Here is a 25793-nt window from a genome sequence, read left to right as displayed (position 1 = left end):
CTTCATACACATATCTCTTTGTATCTTCCCACCATATCTTTGGGATGTATTTAAAAAAGTGAGATTACCAAATTAAAAATTAAATGTATATATAATTTTGCTTGTTGCCAAAATTTTCTTCCTTGGGTATGTACCATCTTGCATTTCTACCAACAAAAATATGAGAGTTTCTGTTTGCTTAAAACCTTGTCAACAAAATATGAGGCTTTAGATGTTCTATCAATCTAATGGATAAAGAAAAGCATTGATATCTCAGTGTACCTTCTTATGATTGTGAAGTTGAATAGCTTTTCATGTGCTTAGGAACCATTTTCCATGAACTATTTATTTTCCTACCCAATTTTTATGGACATATTCTTTAGTATTTCTAGAGAGTACTTGAATATTAGGTATAATAATATTGTTTTATATAAGTATAAAACATACATGTATGTGTATATATATATAATCTACATATATATCTATATATGTATATAAGGTAGAACTATATCTTTCAAACTTAGTCTTTCTTTTCTTCTTTTAGTCTTTTTCAATATTATCAACATAATTGTCTATCATTTCCATTAGTACTTTATTGATTTTGAGTAACAGAGAATTTTCCTCTTTTCCAATTTAAAGAGGAAATCTCCCATTTCTTTCAGTAATTATTTGGTTCACATTTTTTATAAGTAAATATCTGAGTGTTTCAAATTTATCTTGATATATAGATAAGAAAGTTAACAAATATCTGAGTGTTTCAAATTTATCTTGATATATAGATAAGAAAGTTAACGTTCTTGTCCATATTTAGTGATACATCATTTATTAAAACACATTCTCCTCCAATGATTTTACCTCCTGCTTTTATCATATCCTGAATTTATACACAAATTGGGCTTATTTCTAAACTTCTCTTATGTCTATCTGCCTAGTCAGACAAAAGTGCTCACTGTTTTAAATGGCTTTATAGTATATTTTAATATCTGGTTCAGCAATAGGTATCTGCACTCTCCTTTTCAGTATTTCCTTAGTTTTTTTAATGTTTATTCTTCTAAATAAATTTTATAATTAACTCTTTCCCTCTAGGTAAAAAGCAAATATGATTCTTGTCCTTTACTTTTGACTGTGTCTTCCTGACTCCTTCAAAAATGAACTCTAGTAGTTAATCCTACTCTTCACAATCCTCATTCTTTTTTCTTTCTCCTACTTGCACTTGTAAGCAAGCAAGTGTTCTTTATCTTAACAGAACCATGTGCATACACATCTCTTTGTGCATGTACACATGCATGTTTGTGTACACAGTGTCCCCAGTGTTCACGTTTTCTCTTATTTTCTTTATTTTATCAAATGAACCACCCTTTTTGTCTTTACAGCATCACCTCACATTGACTCTTCATACATTTCTTTTCTCCCCTTTTCAGAGAACTTTAAAAAACGCAAATGATACTTACTTTTCTTGGTCAATATATGAGATCATCTTTTCCTGGATCCTCTTTCTTGGTCTTCAACATTGTGAACAATGTACTTGCATGGGAATCACCTACAAAATTTTCAAACATGTACCACAATGCTGCTCTGGAAGAGACATATTAGAAATTTAATTTTTATATTGTGTAAAAAATATTTTTATCTCAAACAGCAAATAAATTATGAAACAAATTTGAAAATTACTTAAAATTTTTTTAAAATGGCCAATTTGCTGATATTTTCTTTCAAACAGTTGGTATTAATTTCAAAATACAAGTTGTTACTAATGTCATGAGGCATTCAAAATTGTCATAGCTGCTGAATCAAATATTGCCAGATTATCTTTGCATTACCACAGGTTTTTTAAAAGTGAAAAATTACAACTTACACCAAATGCTATCTTGGACTTTCACTTACATAAATGCCATTTTATATGGCCTGATAATTTCATGATTGATTTCAGGGTTGAAAATTTGAGAAATGCTGGACTTTTTAAAATAAAGATATAACCAAGCTATAAAAGAGTCTCAACATTATCAAGTTCTTAAATTATGTTTCAGTACATTTTGAAATTTTGATGCATGAAATTTTGATGCTATAAATTATTGCTTTATAGCAATGAAGGAACTTATGGTCATTGAGGTAAAAATAGATGAATTCCCCTAAAAGGACATGAAAGGAAAATTTAAGACCCAGGGCAAGATTTTGATAACTGTGATGCTTATAAAATGTTTTATATGAATTCTTAACTGTGAAAGAGTGGAGGCACACTATTGTTTACCATTTGAGAGATAAAAACAGAACTTGGAGACATGAAATGCCCTACCCAAGGTGATTAAACAGAAGGAACTGAAACCCTGATTATTGTTTATTTATTACCACCATTAAAATTTTGAATGTTTTCTCATGCAGGATCTCCCTCAACAGGTAGGATTGAAATTACTAAAAATAATAGAAATGCTCATGCATGTATTATCTAAGGTAAACAAACCTATCCTTAAGATTTTGATTAGATTATAAGTAGGCAATATTCTACTAATAATTCCATAATACAAAATTTCTGAAAACCAAGATTTTATATAAATTTGGCACTAAAACTTCTTCAGATAAAGAAACTGACCCAAACTGCTTGAAATTGTATCTCATATCTCATATCTCATATATATATATATAAATATATATATGATGTATATATATATACATACACACACATACACACTATTTATTGTGATTATCATGTTCTACTGAACAAGTATAAATTTTCTGCTTCAGACTTTGCTGAGATGATACATAATGCATATTACATATCTAGTATTATGTTTTAAATCTGAAAGATTCGGTTCTGAACTGCTTGTCCCCAAAAGACTTTGAGGAATCCTGTGATATGGCAAAATAGCACAAATGCCAGTCTTCAAATTCTACTTGCTTCCTATTGATTTTTTAAAATATGTTTTTTAGTTATCAATGGACCTTTTTTTTTATTTACTTATATGTGGTTCTGAGGATCGAACCCAGTGCCTCACACATTCCAGGCAAGTGCGCTACCATTGAGCCACAGCCTCAGCCTCTTCTTATTGATTTTTAAATGAATTATTTTCAGAATAGTTTTGAAAACCATTCACCTCAGTGTTCATGGAATTGTTAGCTAGCTCTGTGCTCTTGGACAAGGCACTATTTTTCTTTAAGAACCAGCAAATGAGGATAAATGGAATCTTCCCTAGGCTTGTGATATAATAGTTTTAATTGCCAAGGAGTAAAATTTATGTGATCAGATTTTTTTAGCCAATGTACTTGTTATAGTTTAAAATTGGACTGCTCCCCCAGACGTCATGTGTTCAAGTCTTGGTCCCCACTATATCAGTGTCCAGAGGTAGGGTTTGGGGAAAGTGAGTGCTCTGACCTCATTACCAGATTAATCTTTGATAGCTGAATGGACCACTGGAAGGTGGAAGAAACTGTGGCAGATGGGGCATGGGTGATGGAAGGAGGCCAATGGGGGTGTTCCTTTAGAACTATGGCTTTGCCCTGGACCCTTCCCCACTCTCTAATTTGATCTCTTTGCTCCCTGCCTCCCATGATCTGAGCAGTTTTTCTCTGCCATACCCTTCTACATGATGTATGCCTCATATTAAGCCCAAAGCAATGGAGTCACCTGACTATGGATGGGAAACTCTGAAACTGTGAGGCTAAATAAGTCTTTCTTCCTTGAAATTGTTCTCATCAGGTATTTTGGTCAATAGTGATGAAAAGCTGACTATAACAATACTATACTGCATTTGTGAGTAATTGTTTTCGTTCTGTTAAAAACTAGCATTTTCTTAAACAATATATTTAGGATGGCTCTCACATTCACTAAAATTACTTTTTAAAATCATTAACAGATTCATAATGGTAGCTTATAGAATGGTAGACATTTTTAAAGTATTGATTGGCAAGTACATCTTCAATATGATTACCATTACATATGCTAGTCAATTTTACCTCAAATCTTTAAAAGTTTATACTATTTCTAAAAGAAGAAATACTAAAGGAAACTAAGAAAAATTTTTTGAACAACAAAGAGGTAATTAATAGTATTTAGATGTTATATCCACCAGAAAGTCTTATTTTTTGTAAATTTATAATTTGCTTAAAGAAGTTAATAGATACACTGAAATTTTTCTGTAGCCAGCATGATGACAGTTTTAGTCATTGTCTAAAATTGGAAATTAAATAAGCAAACTTACCAAGAAAGAATTGCTATTTCTACCCCAAAGTATGATAGGTATAATACTAAGGGTTGTGATAGTAATACCATCACCTGTTTTCATACTTTTCTAATTCACTGATGATTTTAAGATTAAAATTCCACAAAATTGAATTAATAACTGGAGTATGTTTGTCTAGTAAAAAATTCTTCACAGATTAGGAAAATTTATTTAATTAGAATAAATTATATAGAGTGAAGGCATCACAGCTATGTATTTCTTCTAGAATATTTTGCAATATTTCATAGCAAGAAGAAATAATATAAATACCTGACATATCTATGATGACTGCATCAACAGTTTATTATTCCATGACAAGTTGACTCTGGGGTTTTAATGCTTCTTTTTCCGAGAAATATCATTTACTTTTTATCCAAGTGAATATAATATTATGTAGATTCCCAGAAAACAATTTTGAGTTTTTCTGTATTTCCAGAAACCATTCTGACAAGGTTGAACTTAGAAAAAAAGCTTTTATATGATAATATTGTTCTGTCTATAGAATATTAATTGAACAAAACAAACTAAGTTTTTCTTCTTAAAGAAGTGCTATAGGTTTCAAAAAGGGTAATTGCTAAATTGATGATTTATAGTGAATAAAATATTTAGGCAATGAATTTTCTGTATCTATTAATATTAAAATCATACTCTTGCTTCATGGAGTTGTATCATAATCTTCCTAGAACATTACTTTTACAGTAATACCAATACTTTTACTTACCATCATCATTAACTTCATTGCACTTAATTACACCTATATTTTATCTTTACAACTAGAAATTCAAGTGTTGTGTTTTGGTATATGTGTAAGGAAAACATGACCAACTTGAGTAAAATATTTTTGTAACTGAGAAAAAATGTTAACTGGTTGAGTGTACTTTTTGCTATTAACATTTTATTATTGGTTGAATAAATAAGCAGTCAACAAGAAAGTAAAGAATGAGCTATCTAAATGTACTAAAACCAAAAAAAGGCAAATTTCTTGTTCTGACAGTTATTTATGCTCTCAACTTAAATAATTAGAAAAAATATCAATCGTGTGCAATCATTGGAGAAAAGGAAGCTTTAACTTTCTTTGTTCTCCAAAGGAAGTGAATCAAATGAGGTAACCCGTTCACAGGCTGATAGTCAAGGAAGTTGACCCAAAATAAGAAAATAGACCCATAAAAAAGCAGAAAAATCAATCACATGAAACATATACAGAAAACATGAGTATTAATGTAGTTATTACAATACATTCTGTATGTGAAGAAATTGAAGCTCCTAAAGGTGCATAATTCATTATTGGAAATAAAAATCTTCATGAGATTAGCCTCATAATGGCTACCACAGAAGATAATATAAAAATGCAAAAGCCATTATGATAGACTACCCAAAATGCATTGATGAGAGTGATGGGGGAAAAATGATGAAAAGTACAGTGTTAATTACCACTAGGATGAAATCGAGTTATCTTACATACATGCAGTTTTCATCCCAATAGGAGAGAGGAGAATGAGTATTTGAAGAAATAATAATGGTAATTTTTTTGAATTTGATAACTTATATGCAAGAATAAAATTTATATTCAAGTAATATAACATTAAATATAATTCTAAGACACAATATACAAAATTGTTGTAAATAAATGATAAAATATCTCAAAAGGAGTCAGAGGATTAAAAAAAAAACACTCTTTTTTTTTTTAAAAAAAAAAAAAAAGAAGAAGAAATCTCTCAACAGACATCCTGTTAAAAATTTGGCAAATCCAAAAACCATAGAGAGACATCTTTGGAGTACTACCTAGTGTACCTAAAACAATATGGTCTACCTGGACATATGTATTTATTATCACTCTCTAAAATGAAGGTAAATAAAGACAATTTCAGCAAATGCTAAGAGATTTCACTAGCGTATCTTTACTCTGAACAATGTTAAAGGACGTTGCTAAGACAGGATGTAAACAACGTTAGGTGGAAGTTTGGATTTATACCCACAAAATGATAAATGTGGATAAATATGAAAGATATCACATGGTGTGGTATCTCCCATCTTAAAACTTTATCTCGCTCCATTCTTCCCTCCTTCCCCCTGTTGGTCTTCATATCTTTTTCATTTCTATATAGCTTCCCTCTTCCTTCCTATTTATTACTCCATAATAACCATCGTCTCTCACTTACATTTCTGTTTCAAAAAAGCCTAATATTTCTGAATCTAAACTTGGTCCCTTCCAAAGTTCATTTCCCACAGAGAAAAAATATATATTTAATAGAAAACTGGATCATGCTGCCAACCCCACCACCACACTTGACAAATTTTAAATGCTTTCTCATTATACTTAGAATACAATTCAAACTCCCATCCAAGATCCACAAGCCCTTCAGGGATCTCGACCCACCCCCCTAACCCCAGTTGCCTTTTCAACATCATTTTGCAGTTAATCCCTTTGCTCACTTGCGCCCATTCCCTAGTGCCTGCTTCTCCTCTTAAACTGCACTATCTCAGGTGTCCCAGTTCCCATTCTACTTGGTTTGAAACACTACACTACCTTTGCCTGACAACACCTTTATGTTCCAACAAATTTATAATTTTACTTATAATTTATAGCTTTATTTTGCTTGCTATGATAATATTAGGTAATCTTTTCATAATATCTGATATCAACTAGGTATTATGCCTAAGAACTATATGTTAATTTAAAATTTTATTATTTACTTATATAATTTATTTCTACAACAAACTATGTGATAACACTGCTATTGTTCCTGTTTTCCAGGTGAGGAAACTAAACCCATTGAGAATAAGTGAAATTAAGTGAATTCCCTAAGATCTCATAATTTGTCATTGATAGAGCCAGAATTTTAATGTAGACAGTCTGGTTTAGGAGGCTTTTGTCTTAAATGGATCTCTTAATCTGATATTTTATTATACAAAATATTTCTTTGATTAAGATTACATAATGGACATGTTTTTTCAGAAGTTATATTGTCTAGTAGGATCACCATAACAAATACCACAAACTAGGGGGCCTAAATTAGAAGTTTGTTTTCTCACAATTATGGAGGCTGGAAGTCCATGATCAAGGCACCAAAAAGACTGGTACATTGTGAGGCCTCTCATAACTGACAGGAAACTTTTAAACTCTATTCTTCTTTTTCAAAAAACGCGAAAATATTTCAAATGAAAGTTTCAAACAAAATATAGTAAAAACTTATATTTACATTTTGTGAATTAGTATGCATAAATTAATTTTTAAGAACTATAGGAGTATGATTTTATTTCCTTTATTTAAGATCCACTTATACAAACTAAGAATATTTTCTACTTGAAAAGTTTAACTGAATAATTATATGCTAATTAATTTAGAAATTAACTTAGAAAAAATAAGTTTCTCTGTAATACTCTGTAATCTTTGACTTTTTACCCTATAGAATTTCTTATAAAGTTTTCGATGTTCTATATTTTCAATTTATCATAATAACAGTTTTATTTAGATAATTATCTCATTTTAATTAGATAATTTTATTTAGATAATTATCTCAAAATTGAAGCGATACTTTCACTGGCAGAAATTTAAACTATATAATGCTGTTTGTTAATTTGCCAAGATCAGAGTTTATGGGAACACAGTGAATATATAGCAATAGATATTAGTAGATATTTTTTCTTTAAAAATAGAATTTTGATTTTGGAGTTTATGAAACCAAACTTACCAAAGGAAATTTATTTCAGTCAATGGTTTTATAGTTTTGGTTCAGACTTCATTTGTGATCATTATGTGTTTTTGCTATAGTCAGTGATAATTATTATGATGGGGTCTTACCAGCAAACTTGTATCATTTTCTCATACAAAATTTAGAAATTTAAAATAAAAATCACAGAGAATGAATAATAGAGGCAGAAATACCAGATTTACGACTGATAATAACTATTGTTGAATGTGACTTTGATGTGTAACTCCAATATAATTTTTTTGAACCTCAGTATTTCTTAAATACAAAGTCACAAAGAGAAAAAGACAACTGCAGGCCTTCCAACAAAGCATTTGTGAATATCGTCTGAAAAGTTATCTGTTAAAATGTTTTCCTTGTGTCATAGTTCAGTAATTCCACTGCTTAGACAAGAAACTGTGTCATTTGTAGCCAAAGGAAAAGGAGATTTTCTGGTAGTCCTAGTATGTTTCGGTGGATTATATGATTTAGTCTCCATAGTGCATTGTTAATCTCAGTTTCTTTGAAAAGCAGTCATGGAAATTCACATGAGAGGAAAATTTCTCAAGAAAAAAAGACTTAAATCAAAATTGCTTTTCACACCAATTATAAGCAAATAAATAAGTGAGTGAATTGAAGACCAGTAGAGTAGAGGAAAAGAAATAGAAGGAGTAAGGGAGAGGGGAGCGGAATGAAAAGGTATAAATTAAACTTCATGAATGTATGATTTTGTCAAAATGAATCCAACTATGATGTATGACTGCAATGTGCTAGTCAAAGCAAAAACCTGTTTTGCATAAGGAGAAATCATTCTGATTATGTTCTCTTTGTACATTATTCTTTAAGCTGGAAGGGACCATATTTCGAGAAAACATCAGTTTATACTAGTTGGATTCCAGGTTGCAGCTAGTTTAGTGAGCTATCTATTCCCACGCATAATTGCTAGATTTAGCAAATAAAAATACTGAATTACCAATGGAATCTGAATTTCAGATAAACAACAAATAATTGTAGAATGTCACATATAGGCTTTGGGACATATTTATATTAAAACCAACTATTAGTTGTTTACCTATAATTCATATTTCACTGGAAATTATCCATTTTGCCTATAACCTTAACTTTATTATAAGATTCAATTTTTTGTATCTAACCCATAGACTTTCAACCAAATTATATTCTTTTATTTGAATATTAACTTGATGAGCCTATGACTATAATAGTTACATTGGTAAACTTATTATTAGTTTTTCTTTGTGAGAATTTTTATTTGTAAACATTAAAATAAGTATTCTTGCATATGTATTTGAAATATCACAAGTGAAAATGTTGTCTTTCATGTTAGTGTGATACTTTTCTAGTCACATGCACACAGTGGCCAATTTTATTTTATAAAAATAACATATCTTCTAGGACAGCTATTATTTTTTAATCAAGGTCAGTCATGCTGGCCTTATAAGATCTCTGCTATAATATAGTTATTTAAGTATTGATGTCTGTTCATTAGTATGAAATTTATTTTTAGAATTCTGATCAAACTGTAAAACTTAGTAGTTCCTTCAGGAAGCGTGCTTACTTGCAACAGAAAAAACACAAAAAGATTCTATGGCCATGGAGCAGGATTTGTTAAGAGTATCCTCACAGGATATACAGATTACCCATGGGATGAATTATGTTTATTTTTTGAAGTATGTGTCCACATGGCTTTACATTTTTGCATTTTATGATTACTTTGGAATTTAAAAAATTGAGATGTCAAGCCATTTTTTTTCAATGTTCTATTAGTTAATTCTTTTATTGCTATAACAAAAAAACTTTAATTTGGGCACTCTATAAAGAAAAGAAGTTTCTTTAACTCACAGTTTTGGAGGCAGAATATCCACGATTGGATGGTCCTATTGATTGAGCCATGGTAATGGTCCCCTTGGCTACATCACCTCATGGCAACAGTATATATGAAATAGAGAAATCACAAGGTGAAACAGGGAAGCAGAATGCCAGGAGCTGCCAGTCTTACTCTTTTATAACAACTTGCTCTTATTAGAACTAGCTCAGAGAATTGTCCCAGTCCCTTCTGAGAACAGCGCCTCCAATGACCAACCCCTAGATCAACCTTTTAAGATCTACCATTCCCCAGTGTCTCAATAGTGAGGACCAACCTTCCAACACATGAATCTTTGGGACACACAATTCAGGCCATATCTAAGCTATTGCACCTGCATAGTGCTAACCTCCCCCTTAAGGATGTTTTCAGAGTGAATTAACAAAATTAAAATTGTACATTCTTTATTTTAATATTTAGTGATTTAGATGAAAAACAAGTGATTTAATGGTACACTTTCTTTTTAAAATATGGTTAAATTTAATTTCATAGGATGCTTTGCATTTTCCAAAAAAAACCCAGGATGGCTTATTTAAATATATTAGGTTATAAAATTGAACATATTCTGGGACTTTTAAGGTTTTTAGACACATTTCTATCATGCTTTCTAAATGTTATATAATTAGATATTTTTTCAAAGAATTTACTATATGAATGCTTTTTCTGGAATAACTGTCTTTAACCACAATTATTTTAATAATTTATAAGGCAAAATAAATAATCTAGCTCAGCTATTTCTTTAGTAGAAATGGTTTTTTCAGTGTAATAACTAAAAGAAAGACTCCAACTATGTTTGCTCGGAAGAGAATTAGGTACTTTTTTCTTTCATCTATTGGGACAACAAATGGGTACCTGTCAGATATTTCCAATGACAATAATTTGAAAATAGTCAAACTTATGTACCCAGTCATACTGTGGTGACACTTGTAGCAAGTTCTCATTGACAAGTGCATGGTTTGAGCAAAGGATGATCTGCAATAATTCCTGTCATTTTCTGTAAATAATATAACAAACTTGGCATTTATTTATCTTCTAGATGAAATGAATGATCATCAAAGTACCCTCTCCTACATCCTGATTAACCCATCTCCAGATACCAGGCTTGAACTCAATGATGTTGTGTAAGTTGATCTCATATCTTATATTGGACATGCATTTTTAGAAAACTACTAATTTCTGTATAAATTTTATATGTTACCACTATAGCCCCTTATTTTTCTGTGATACAAATGCTTATAAAGTCTATTTCTGATTAAAAATATGCATGTGATGTGTTCCTTATTACAATACTATAAAAAATATAGGATTATTTAAAAGAAAGGACAAGAAAGGTGGAACAAAGAAGGAAATAGTAGCATGAATTCTATATTTATTTGAGGAAATAAAACTTGTGGTATAATAGGAAAACAACTCAAAGGAATACCTGAACTATTCCACACTACTTAATTCTAAATACCATAGAGTTCCTGAGAGCTAAAGTAAAATAGGTCAAAACATGAAGAGTAGGGAGGAGGGACATGATCAAAGCTCAATGCATGTATATATAAAAATGCCAAAGTGAAATCCACTAATTTGTATAATTAATGTGCACTAAAATTACAATAACAACATTCTAAAAATTAGAAAAAGTCCATTAGGAAATTCGATTCATTGAAAAATATAGATTTTACATAGACTACAGTAATAATATTATCGTAAAGATGTGATATGATGATAATTAAGACATTTTCTTTGACTTCAAATTGCATATAGTTAATTAATAAAAGTATATTTAAGGAGGAAAACATTAGTGAGAGTTAGACTTCACTTTGTTGATATGTTTATATATATCTACATATATATATGTATGATTTTTTTCTCTTTATTTTATTTATGTTCTGCTCTTGATTATTTATTTCCTTCCACTAATTTTGAGTGAGGTTTAGTCTTGCTTTTCTTCTTCCCTGAGTTGTACCATTGGATTATTTGAAATCCTTTTTGTAATGTAGGTGTGTATTTTTAAAAGCTTATTTTTATGGAGCTGGAGATGTGGTTCAAGCAGTAGCGCACTCGCCTGGCATGCGCAGGGTGCTGGGTTTGATCCTCAGCACCACATAAAAATAAAATAAAGATTTTGTGTCCCCTGAAAACTAAAAAATAAATATTAAAAAAATTCTCTCTCTCTCTCTCTCTCTTTCTCTCTCTCTCTCTCTCAAAAAAAAGCTTCCTTCTTAGTACTGTTTTTACTGTATAACATAGATTTTGCTATGTTGTGTTTTCATTTTCAATTTCTTCTAATAATTTTTTTAATTTCCTTTTGATTTCTTCACTGACATTTGTCATTTCAGAGAACATTATTTAATTCCCTTGTATCTGTAAAATTTCTAAAGAACCTCTTGTTACTGACTTCTAGCTTCTTTCACTATGGTCAGAAAAAAAAAAACACGTTATGATTTCAGTTTTTGGTATTTCTTGAGACTTGTGGCCCAGCAGTGGTCTGTGCCAGATAATGTGCTACATATGGATGAAAAGAATGTCAATTCTGCAACTGCTGGATGGAATATTCTGTGATATGTCATTAGGTCAATTTAATCTATAGTGTAGTTTAACTCCAATGTCTCTTTATGGATTTTTTGTCTGGATGATCTATCCAATGATTAAAATGGGATGTTGAAATCTACTGTCCTGGATCCACTTTTCCTTTTCAAATGAAAGGATGTTTCATTTAGCATTTAAGAATGTTTGATTTAAATAACTGGACACACTTGCATCACATGTATATATATTTATAATTGTTATTTCTTTGTTTTATTGATCACTTTACTATCACATAGTGACCTTCTTTATCTCTACATGCAGTTTTTGACTTAATGTCTATTTTATATGAAATAACTGTCATTTCTCCTTGCTTCCCATTTTGGTTTGCTTGCCTTATCTTTTTCTGTCCTTTCACTCTCAGTCTGTGTGTGCCTTTACTGATGAAAGAGTTTCTTGTAGGCATTTTACCATTGGATCATTTTTCATTTGTTTGTTTTTTAAATCCATCCCTCCAGTTTAAGCCTTTTATTTGCAGAATATATTTTGTTTATATACAAGCTCACTATTGATAAGTAAAGCCATAGTCTTCTCCTTTGGTTAATTTCTGTAGTTGTTTTGCATATCCTATCTTATTGTTCATCTTTGTAATTTGATGGTTTTCTGTATTGATAGGGTTTTATTCTCTTCTCTTTTATATATATTGACTCCGCAGGTAATTTTTGTAAACTTGCACATTTGCAGGATTGTTATTATTATTGTTTTACTTCTACTAGAAGACTCCCTTAGGTATTTCTTATATAGCTGATCTGGTGGTGATGAATTCTATCCATTTTTGCAGGTCTTGGAAAGTCTTTATTTTTCCTTCATTTCTGAAATATAACTTTGCCATGTATAGCATTCTAGGACTGGCTGGGTTTTTTGTTTGTTTGATTTTGTTTGTGTTTGTGTTTTTGTTTTTCCTTTTTCCTTTAGGACTTTGAATATATCCCATTCTATCCTGGCCCTTGAGGATTCTGCTGAGAAGTCTGCTTTTAGACCAATGCGGATTCCCTTATGTATGACTTGATGCTTTTCTCTTGATTTTTTTTAGAAATCACTCTTGGTATTGAACTTTTCTTATTGGTTTATTCATTTATTTTTAGGGCATCATAGTTAAAATAATTGGGGTCATTTTGACATATTCATATATGAATATATAGTTTTCTCCATTTTCTTTCAATCAAAGTACTTCCTCTTTTCCACCCTTCCTCAGATACTCTTCATCTACTCAATTAGTCTGTCTTCTATTTTATCTTTTAGTTGATGCATTATAATTACATATTAAATCTGAATGAATTTTGAAATATTCATACATACACATAGTATAATTTGCTCAAATTCATTCCTTTTTCTTCTCTTTTTCCTTTTTTCCTCCCTTTCCCTTGGAAATTATGGCATTTGCTGCTAAATAAATGGAATTGGAGAACTTTATGCTAAGTGAAATAAGCCAGACTTAGAAAATCAAAGAAGAAAGAAATACAAAGGGGGAATGTCTTGCAATTTTGACAGTTTGCCTGTAAAATGCCTCAGAGAACCTGTTATTGAGTCTAATCTATTAGGAGTCCTTTGAGTTCTATGAATGTGGATGCCCATATCTTTTACAAGATTTAAAAGATTTCAGCAATTATTTCTTTGAATGGGTTTTCTCTGCCTTTTTCCTTTTCTTATTCTGGAATGCCAATAATGCAACTGTTGGTCACTTACTAGTGTCCTATAAGTCTTGTAGACTTTCTTCATTCTTTTGTTTCATTTATTGATTTCTTTAGCTCCAAGATTTCTGTTGGGTTCTTTTTTATGAACTCTGACTTTGCTGACTTTTTCACTTAGATCATGAATTACATTCCCAATTTTATTGAATGTTCTGTCTGTATTCTCTCCTATCCTATTGAGTTTTCTTAAAGTCATTGTTTTAAATTATTTGCCAGGTAATTAGTCAACTTGTTCTTCTTTGGAGTCTGTTGCTAGAGAGTTCTTGTGTTCCTTTGGAGATGTCACACTATGTTCTGCTTTTCATGCTCCATGTGTCTGTACATTGGTAATTGTGTAACTGAAGGGTCAGTTGCCTCTACTGATTTTATAATATGATTTTCTCAGTTACATAATTTTCTGTGATGACCTAGGGTCTAAAGAGGCTATGTTTGTTTTGTTTCCACATAGGTGCCTTACGGTCCTGTCTGTGCAGTTTCCATAGTCATGATCAATGCTGGTGATGCCCCGGAGTGTCTCAGCGGCCTAGGCCTTAGAGGTCATGGTTTGCACTGCCAGCAGGGATGCAACCCTCTTGAATGTGGTTGGTTAGTTAGTGGCTCTTAATAATTTACTCTTAACTGCAGTTGTAGGATACTTATTATGTTCCATAGGTTATGTTAGGATCCAGTAGATCCAGTCTGGCAGGCTCACGCTGGCAAGATGGACCTGGACCATCAGTATAGACAGAGCATCCATCTGTTTCTGAGGGCTGTGTGGAAATGGGGCTGTCTCTGTGGAAATACGTGTTGTGGAGCAGTGATTCTGGTAGCAGAGCAAGGTTACCTATTATCTTTTAAAAGCCATACAGGAGGCTACACAGACAGGCATGATTAGGTTGTCCTGAAATATCCCAGGGCTATAGAGGTGACTTAGCAAGATCTATCCCCAGCCTGCTCAGGATAGGCAGTCCAGTTGTTTTCTGGGGCTGAAGATATGTGGATGGGGCTACTTCTACCTACATGCTTCCAAAGGCCTTTATGGACTAAATCATTCAAGACAAATTACTTGGCTGTTTCCTGGGGTTCTGGATACAATTCTGATCCTCAGTCATCTAATTTTCTCAAGAGAGGCTTCCTAGTACTTCTAGTAGCTTCAGGAGAATAGGTAAAGTTGCCCTTTTGCTTCCTAGGCACCTGTAGTTTGAGCAGTTCAGGGTATCCTGCCAGCGGTTGTTAGGTGTGGCTGCCCATCTGATCCCAGAGCCTCTGTTGGCCAACCTGTTTAGGGTTGGTTCAGCTGCTTCCCCAGGCTAATTCTGGGTGGTCTGGCCTCCCATCTGTTTACCAGGCTGGAGGTGTGTGGTGGGGAGGCCTCTCTGCTATCCCCAAACCTCATCAGGCTGAGCCACTCAGGGAAGGCTGCCCAGCTGTTTGCTGGGGACTGTGGGAGGGTGGGCAGGGGAATTCAGCTGGTTTGCAGGCCTTAGATATCTGGCTGCCTCACATGGGTGGGTAGGATCTCAAGATGGTGTTCTGCAGGAGCCTGGACAGGGAAGGGCACAGTGTGTTTTGTGCTCTTTGTTGATGTTAATACACTGGTATAATAACCCACAGCTCCCCAAGCTGGGTTCAAGACCTTCATGGACTGTGGGGATATCCAGCAGTAAATGCTTAGGGTGTCTATGGAGAGAATGAGACTGCTGGGGTTCTTCTGCCTAAGTAGGACCTCCACATGAAGTTTTTTGGTTCAGACTTGATATTGGGAGATGTACAGAAGATGCTGTTTACTCAGTTCCCTTCTTTATAAAGTTTTCATGTCTCTTCAATGACATCTCTGCAACTTCCCACTGAACTTTGGTCTTCTGTTTTAAACACTCCAGAGAAATAGCCCCTTGATTTGGTTCTTCATTTTGGAGGGAAAGGTGCCAGACACCTCTCCTCATCCATCTTGCTGATGTCATCCCTCAGGTATGCTAATCAGGGTGGATTATGGTTGAAATGGGCCTGAAAGTAGGGAAAGCAGTTCAGAAGCAGGCATGAGGGAGATAACCTGTCACAGTATCAAGACAATGGATTGTAAAGGTAAGTTCCTATGTAAATGTATGTATGGAGGCAAAGAATGATACTTCATTACTGATGTGGGAATTGAGGAAGAAGGAGTCTACCAATTTCTCAAACTGGGAAGAGGGATTGTTGACTGGAGGAAAAAGATAATGAACTGGATCTAGATATATTTCTTAAAGTGCTAAGCATAAATGTCTAGAAAGCGTATAGATATATAATACTGCAGCTTTGAAGATCAATTAGTTCTATATAGGAAGTATTTTTTTATATTTTATAGATTAAGTAAGCTAAATGGGAATGACTTTTTCCAAAGTGTATAAATAAGAAAGAATAGAAAACTGAATGTTAACTTATAGAGTAGTGTTTGGTTTTAGGGAGAGCGAAATAAATAAATAATTAAATTATTAAATAAATATTCTTTTCTTTAAACACATAAATATAAGCAATATCTATGAATTCTTCAGGCTACCTCATTAATACAAACCTTCTTATACTTCTTTCCAAATAATACAATTGTATTCATTATATAGTTTTCATTTAGTTATGCTTACTTGACTTGTATTTCAAAATAGGTTAAGTATCTTAACCCTAACAAAATTATTTTCCATGATTATTTTTGAAAGAATTATCAAAAATATATTGTTATCCTTTGAAGTCTATGGACATATTCCCATATCATATATGTATGTATTTGACTAAATTATTTCTGAAATCTTTCAGTTTATAAATAAATCATATATGGTATAATGTATACAGGTAAAATGCATGTATGTTTGGAACTTTTTCCTCCCCTTTGAATGCTTTTATTTTCTGTTATTTTTAATCTAAAATCTCAACTTGACTTCTATAAAAACCATTATTACATCATTGCAGTAATCTATGTTTGTGGCACTGAAATATATTTTAGTAGAATTTGAGTGATGGCAAATTATCATGAAAAAATATTCCATCATATGTAGCATATAAAAATACAGCATAAGGTTGTGTTGTAGTTCAGTGGCAGAGTGCTTGCCTAGCACATGTGAGGAACTGGGTTCCATCCTCAATACTACATAAAGATAAATAAATACAATAAAGTTATTGTGTTCATGTACAACTAAAAATATTAAAAATACAGCTTAAGAAATTTGCTTTATTACACTTGTAGTAGTGATAACAATAGAGGAAGAAACTTTTGTCACAACTTCGATAAATTTAATAGATAGTGGATTATACATGTGCCTTTTATGTGATTCTAAAAATTCACCTTCAAAAGTTCATTCCAATTGAACTGGCAGCATTAATTTGATTTAAAAAAAATCACTAAATGATATGGCATTAAAGGGCTTAATGTGCACTATTAATTTTCTTCATCAATCTATAATGCTATTGATATTTTAAGTAATTATAAAATAGTGTACAAAGATAGCAAAATCCAGTAAACAGATTCAAAGACACTACTCTCAACTTTTGATTGAAAAAAATAGACTGCAGTGCTTTTAATACTCTTTCTCACTTAAATTAAGGGCTATATTTTATAAATATTTCCCTTTAATCCTTAAGAGAAAATTATGATTTTCATTGAGTTCTCACTTTTTAATTGATTGCTCCACTCATATTTTCTACTTCCTCCTAAAATCATTATAGGAACATAAAATATTGCTTTCATTTTTACCTGGAAAAAACTGTCTTGGAATCTTGCATTACATTTGCTATCCTCTTTCTTCCTAACCATCAGTGGCTTCCCACTACCTTTGGAACAATAACCAAAAAAATTGTTTTTCCCTGAAGCTGAAGATCCTTCATTAGCTATTTCTTGCCTTTCTTTCTGACTCTGCCCACCACTGTTTCTTGGTCTCACCAGTCATGTGAAGTCAAACGCATTTTCTAAGCATGTTAGGAACAGCCCTTCCTCTGTTCCCCTAGTTGTCCAGCTCAGGAATGGCCTCCCCCCTCCTCTCTTCTCACACCTGCAGTGACAAGTTCAACTCAAATCTCTTAAGAGAAAGTAGTTCCCAATTCTTTCTTCTCTTCTTTGTGGCTATTTGAAATTTCCTGTCTTCTTTATATATGCTTCAGAAGCTATACTCTAGTCTCCTGCAGGGCAGGGGTGAGATTTTGAGACTGAGACTGCTTTGTATTGCCAGATGCTAGCACTGGTCCTACAGGTGCCCAAAAGGTGTGTGCTGTTGACAGAGATCATTTCACAGTGTGAAATAAAACATCCATCTTAAAACAAATCCTACCATTAATGAAAAGTTTGAGTTTGGCAGATGAACTTTTTTTTTCTATTTATGTGTAGAATGAATTAAAAATTATTTTTATGCATTTTTATTCTCATTATAACATCACTTAATTTTAGATGAACACTAAACTAATTTTAAATGAATACTCAAGTATTTTCATGCATAATATGCACTGCAATACTTATTAAATCATTAATTTTATATAATGATTATATTTTAAAATTAGAAAGGTCATAGGAATTACTTAATCAAATGTCTCATTTTATGAATAAGATAAATAAAATTGAGAATTTAAGAAATGAAAGAATGATGTCTAGGATGCCCACCTCCTTGATAGTTAAATGACCAATGGAAGAGATAGTGAGTCAATAGAAAACTAAAATAAATCATAAAAATGAATAAGATGACAACAATGCTGAAATGGATCACAATTGAAAAGTAGTGATATAATTCATGACTCATTATGATTCATCAGTATTCATTATCATTATCTTATCATGTATAGAAAGAATAATATAAACCTTGCAAAGTTTTATAGACTAACTCAATAGTTAGTCTTTCTACCAATTGGTCTTTTTATTAGTTTTATTTAAAGAAAACAGTTTATATAACCTGAAATCAGAGCTTATTACAAAGTAGAAATTCATTGTGTCAGTGTCAAATAATGTTGCCTTTATTTACTATTGCAAAGTGATTTCCTGTTTTCTCTTTCATCAGATACTTAATCCGACCAGATCCACTGGCTTACCTTCCAAATAGTGAACCCAGTCGGAAAAACAGCATCTGCAATGCCACTAATCAAGACTCAAGGGAGGAAACTCAACTTTGATAAAAGGAAAATAAGAGACTACTTTTTCGTATAAGGATCTTGCTTGAAACAGCAAAAGTGTTGCAGAAATTAAAAGAAACTATACTGAAATATATTTAACTCTTTCCTACTAAAGCAAAAATCTATTCTCTTAGAAGTGTAGATCATTTTGAAACTCTATGTATTATTTATTGGTACTTCCCCTATTACTACTTAAAAGACAACAGTGGAATGAATCTGAAAACCAAAAGTAAAACAAAAAAAAATTAAATCTGATATTCAACTCTTTGACAATAACTTGAACTATATGAAGCCAACTTAACAAAAATTAAGGTTTTATGAAGTAATGAAAAATTTTAGTATTTGGTATGTCCCAAAGGACATTGAAGATTGTTACTCCTCTTAAAAATTAAATGTGTCATAGCATATTCTTTAAACTTGCTGTTTTATAAAATTGAGCTCATCATAAATGTCTAGTCTTCTCTGCCTAGAGACTACCCAACAAACTTGCGTGGCTGATTTTTGTATAAGAATCAGAGTTTGCTTTAGCATACAAATCTTAAAGTCATTTTAACCCTTTCTGTCTGCCTTTTCATATGATATATTAGTTTAGAAATGAGATGTTCATAGCATGTTTAATTACACAGAAGAAATTAAAACATAAAAAGAAATATGAAGTACTGAATATTTTGGTGACCTTATAACCAGCACACACTTTATGCTAAGAAAAGTGTATTAAAAAGTAAATATTATTCTCCTAAAAGAATGCCTAGCATAGAAAAAACACTTAATAAACAGTTGTTGATTTTAATTTTATTCCAAAAATTGAAACAGTAACTGGATTTCTGAAATATGCAGAGATGATTTTCATTAGACTCTTGAACTTTAACATTTTTTATATATCTATGTAGTTAATTTCACCAGAAAAATAATTTAAAATTGAAGGAAAAATATTTGTACTTTTTATGGACTACAGAAATATGTCAAAACCTTAACATCCTCCATATGTCTTTGACATTAAATTAATTGCCCTCAAAATAGGATGTTAAAATTTTTTGTCTCAATTTTGGGAAAATGACCAATGTAGAGGACAATGAGTAAACAGAAACTAAAATAAATCATAAAAATGGATAAGACAAAGATGCTGTTATGGAATTTTAGAAATAATTCATACTATTGTATTTGAACTTGGTGAGGAATGAGCATTAAAAAATAGGTAATCCTTGCCCTTTAAATTTAACATGAATTTTTCAGAATTTGACAGTTATAAATTTAAATATAAATTGGCCCTTGGAGACACTGATGCTTTTGTTGGATTGTTTTCTTTCCCTATATAAATAGACCAAAAAGTACAAGAGAAAGCACAGATAGTTTGCCTGGTGGTAGAAGGGTGTTAAAGTGTTACTGTGGGATAGACTTTGCTAAATTTTTTAATATATTTTTCTTCTAATTGCCTATTTTTTAAAATTCCTTAATTTGACATTGAGTTTCCATTCATGAAATAATACTAGGACCTCAAGAATAGTAAGGGACATTTCTGTCCTTTTTACAAAATAATGAAGCAGATCAACTGAAAAGAAAATAGAAATTTATTTTTAAAAATATAAAGAAATCCTAATATTTCCCTAATAATTACATAGGAAAAAATGAAAGACATACAATATGAAATCAAAGAATATTGTCATTGCTCATTTGGACTTGGGGATTGAAATGAGTTTTTTTTTTAATTTTTAAATATAATTTGCAATACCCATATTTTAGAATGGCAAGAACATCAACAATTTCTCCCCAGAGAGAAGCTCTCTTTATTCTTCTCTAATTGGTTAGAGAAGTAGAATTATGACAAGTTATTTAAAATTGGGAGCATGCCTTAAAACTTAATGATTGTATGCATATATGTGTGTGTATGTTATAAATGTGAAATATATTTGACAAATACACCTATCATATAATTGTTAAAATTGACGACAGAATTGAACTAATGATGTAATGGAAAAGAATAAGGAACATACTGAACTTGTTTCATATTTGCACACTGATAGTCAAGTATGATGTTTCTTTGAGTTGACATTTTTTTACTCCATTATGGTTATTTTTAGGAATAAAATAAGATTTTACAAATCTTCTATTTCCCCACAAGATCTGAAGTTTAGTATTTTTGCATTTTGACAGTTGTTAAGACTAGGATTTTAAGCTAGGATATAATTATATTTCCTATAAGACTAAAAATTTTGTTTGATAACTTTTAAAGTAATTATTTTTTATTATAAACGTTATCCCAAATTTAATATTTGACAGAGTTCATATCAGCTTGCTATAATAATAATAGTTTATTAGTCTCTCCGGTTATTTAAAAAAATAAAACATGCTTATAAAATAATTTTAACAAACTGTTGCCTTTTTAAAATAATTACACTAGCACATTGAAAATAAAACATAAAGTCAATAATGGTCCTTGTAGCCCTATGGGAATTGGTTCTGTTTATTGTCTGTGTACCATTTTGCTACCAGTTACATTGAATTGCTTTAGAATAAATAATAAAATTATTTCTGATGATGAAACCTATTTGTGATTTTTGCCAAAACTTGTTTACACAAAGTATATTTTGTAACTATAAAATTCATTTTTGTTACTTTTATATTTCAAATCCAAACTAAACATCAAAGGGATCCCATTGGAAGAGAGAGAACTTAATAAAGCCGTAAATAATAAATTACTTTCTATCATAATAGATTCTGAATAGTAATTTTACTATGACAAGATAGAAGAACATAGAAAGGAAAGGGGCCAGAGGGGAAGAGCTAGAAAGGAGGGAGTGAGCAATGAGAAGAAAGAAACGAGAAAAGAAAGTGGCAGGAAGGAAACCTAATGCAGGTGCCAAACAAGAAGTATTTTTCATAAAGCAGAGAATGACATCCCAATGTGCTAATTTAAAGTCCAGAAAACATTGATTCAGGGGAAAGAAAAACAGTTTTAAATGCATTAATAGACTTCTGGTTCCAAGTAAATGGAGTAGGCACCTTTCTCCCTAGTCTTCCTGCTAAGATACCTTTATAACCCTTGAATATCATATTAATAATACAAATAGAAGACTCTTAACAGTGGGAAGAAGAAGAAGAAAAGCTGAGTAGGTAAATGGAACTTGAGGAACAGCCCAAAGATGAGTTACATGGGTTTCTTTTTACCTTCCTTATATCTGGATCTGGATATTAGGAAACACTAATGAGCATAGACCAAAAAAATTCCCAAGTCAAGTCAGCTCTCTCCTCCCAAATGACTGGTTCCTGCAGCATGTACAGTTTCTTACTCTTGATACTTCAGTGTAGTGGCTTCTCCAGAGAACACATGCCAGAATATGTAGCTGTCAGCACCCTGGGCCAGAAGATTCCCCCTAGCACCCCATCAGATGGATTTGTAGTAGAGTCTCTGCAGAGAGACAATACCTCATGGGTCACTTTGCCTGCACACTAAAGGGCAGACTTCCAGCTTTTTCTGCTATTGCAGCATCGTAATGATTTCTTTGCCATCCTGTGAACCACAGCTGTACCATACCCAAAGGAGTTTACATTTGAATTCTGTATTCTTTTCCTGGAGCACTTCTTCTCGGCCCTAAAGATAATAGATATTCCCTATAGCTGCTATAATTTAATTATTTCCAAGTTTTCTTTACATACTGCTAGCCAATCTGTTATTAATCCAGTGCTCTGTTACAGTTAATATTTCATTATATAAAATGTTCTCTGCACAAATCACTTTAGTTTCTATTTCCAAACTGGACCTGGTCTGATATATGATATATAATCAGCAATTCTTTATGTACTCAAACATTAAATAATGACAACATCAAATTCTTATGACTGCAAATCAGAGAGACAGACTTTAGGCAAATTCAACATAAGAATAGTATCAACCAGGAAACTTTTCTGACAGATAACATACTTTAGGCCACTTGGATTTCATTTTGATCTTTCTTATTTTTTATAAGACTGATCTCTAGTCTGTCTCATTTGGAGAAGCCTAGTGGTATTAGGCCAGCTTTAAGTTTCTCCGTCAATCTAAGGTTATAAATAGTAATTCTTAAAAACAGTAATTGAACTTATAATAAACTTACATTGTATGTTATAATCTAATAGAACTGTATTTAATTAAAATATTTTAGTAAAAATAAAAAAGAAATCTATTTTTTAAAAATTCATAATAGAAATATTTCATGAATTGCACCATAAATTAGTCACATGTCAAAGAAAGTTATAGCTCCATACAAAGATTTATGTGTTCCGTTTTTTCATCATACATAAAATGCATTTAAGTCTAGAGATAGCAAGCTAGATAGCTTTAGACTTGCAATCTGAAAAGGAAGCATTTCTAAATTTATGATTTTCAATCTGTGATCTGTATATTATTAAACAATCATATGAACTCTTTAGGCAAGATTCTCATTAAAATGCAATCATTTATTTTTTTCTCTGAAAATCTTTAATCAGCAAAAGAAAGAGCCACTGAGACACTATTACTAGAAATGAGGTAAGTACTGAAGTTCAGGTTTACCTATAAGTATACTATATAGCTATATGGACACAAATTATATCACAGAAAAAATAATTATAGAATTATAAGTATTTTATTACTGATTATTGCCATATTTCAAAAACTTTACTAATTTGCATCAAATGTGATGAATTTCAAATTTTACTTGAGAACACAGAATGAGACCCCAAAAGGTTGTCAGTCTGTCATATGTTTTCATAAAGAAACATCTTTTGTGATGTACATTAGGCAGGACAAGTATGGCTATATATTGTAGTAATAATAGATAAACAAAATAATCTCAAGTGGTTTAATAGAATTTGATTTCTATGTAGAGCAATGACCAATATAGGAAATGATCTAAAGTTTTATAATAAAAGATTTTACAAATATACATTCATGGGATAGTATAAGTAACCAAAACACTGGAGTAATATAAATATAACATGTTTACTGCCTTTACTAATAATTCAAACTCAGAGGTAAAATATGGAAAAAACGATGACTATTTGAAAAAAAATGCTTCAACTTTGTTCTTCAGCCAACTAAGCTATAAATGACTGGATTTTGAAAAAGAAATATCTTATGATCTTTTTTCTAATGAAAACAAACTAATTTTTAATGTTTCTGGCAAAAAGCATGCTGTGAAATGACTGACATTTACCCAGGAAAACATGTTGCTGAAGATAATTAAGTAGCTGTGCTTGATTTATTATCACTAACTAAAGGAGAAAAATTCTTTCTTTGGAAGCACTGAACATCATGCAAGTAATTCTCAGTTCTCACTTTAGCCAAATTAAGATTTATCCTTGTACTAGGCAACTTATAATTTAATTTGAAGCTAGGGAAAGATAATCAGTTACCTTTGTGTCACTGTGTTAAACTTGAAAACCTAAGTTAGCCAGAGAGAGGATGGTTCTTCAGTCATTTTGGAATATAAAAATTTCAATACACATATTTTTGAAATAGAAAATATTCTACCTGAAAATTGAAATGTTCTACCTATTTATCAATATGATTACAATATTTGATAAAGGAAAAATCATTTTCCCTTTTATAATGGAATATGTTCATTTTATTTAATAATATGTTATTGCAAAAGTAGTATCACATTGTGGCCAAAGATTGCCATATATTTTTTTCAGTTGGCTATAAATGACTGGATTTTGAAAATGAAATATATTTTTAAAAAGAACTAATTGCAGGCATTTTAACCATATGGATAGGTGATTGGTCACTCCCCAATCCTACGTCTTGGCAGGAATGTTGCTTTGAAAGAAAATAAAAGTTGAAGTGTCCATTTCTTATAAACACATTTCTTCTCTTTCAGCCAAAGATGCCCAATGGAATACAAAAATTTAAAAAATTATTTAATAAAATTCTTTTGTAAAATGATAATTTATGATCTGGGAGCCATGTTCACATTCTGAGTTTTTCTGAAATATTATAAACATATACATGATATTCATATATTCTTAAAAAGTGTGTTGTTAGAGGGGCTGGGGTTGTGGCTTCATGGTAGAGCATTTGTCTAGCACATGTGAGGAGGCACTGGGTTCTATCGTCAATACCACATAAACATAAATAAATAAAATAAAGGTATTGTGTCCATATACAACTAAAAACAATATTTTTAAAAAGTCTACTATTAGGAATCTGCATAAACACTGGTTTAGTGTTTTGAAGTAGTTCCTGTAATGTTTGTAAAGTTTTTCTTAAGGAGCTATTATTAAAAGATATTGACAAGATTTGCACTGCCCTACAATTATTGGACTTTGAAAGCATTTTTTTATATTAAAAGAATCAAACTTTCCTAACGTCTTTCAATTTATTTACTTTTTTATATAAAACGGCCACCAAAGCAATTACCGAATTCATATAACCTTGAAATAACTTAGTGAAGTAATTTAACATCTTTTTGTATCACAGATAGAAGCCAATTTTCATCTGAATCTGAAATCAATTGCTTCTTTGTAACTCATCCAATATCATCATAGAATAAACTACAGGATACAGATGATGAGCTGGGGTAGGTAATTTGTTTTGTGCATACAATATTGATCACCTCTTTTGACATAATCCGTATTGCAGCTACCGCATCTTGCATCCTGCTGTGGTGCATTGAGCTTACATTTAGAGAGACAGCTACTTGAACCTCAG

General features: G+C 31.5%; 1 protein-coding gene across 6 annotated transcripts in view; it reads left to right on the top strand.

Annotated features, from left to right (window-relative positions):
• Kcnt2 (potassium sodium-activated channel subfamily T member 2) overlaps positions 1–21667 on the top strand; it is a 360005-nt gene extending 338338 nt beyond the window's left edge. For all 6 annotated transcript variants that reach the window (XM_005335358.4, XM_040276882.2, XM_005335357.4 and 3 more), the window contains 2 exons: positions 10801–10885; positions 19015–21667. In XM_005335358.4, the coding sequence (XP_005335415.1) occupies positions 10801–10885; positions 19015–19126 (197 nt within the window). In that variant the 3' untranslated portion in view covers positions 19127–21667. The remainder of the gene's footprint in view (positions 1–10800; positions 10886–19014) is intronic.
• The last annotated feature ends 4126 nt before the right edge of the window (positions 21668–25793 follow it).

Source organism: Ictidomys tridecemlineatus, chromosome 10 (genome assembly GCF_052094955.1).
Source record: "Ictidomys tridecemlineatus isolate mIctTri1 chromosome 10, mIctTri1.hap1, whole genome shotgun sequence".
NCBI lineage: Eukaryota > Metazoa > Chordata > Mammalia > Rodentia > Sciuridae > Ictidomys > Ictidomys tridecemlineatus.
Note: the sequence above shows the minus strand (reverse complement) of the source record. Positions and strands in the feature narration are given on the sequence as shown.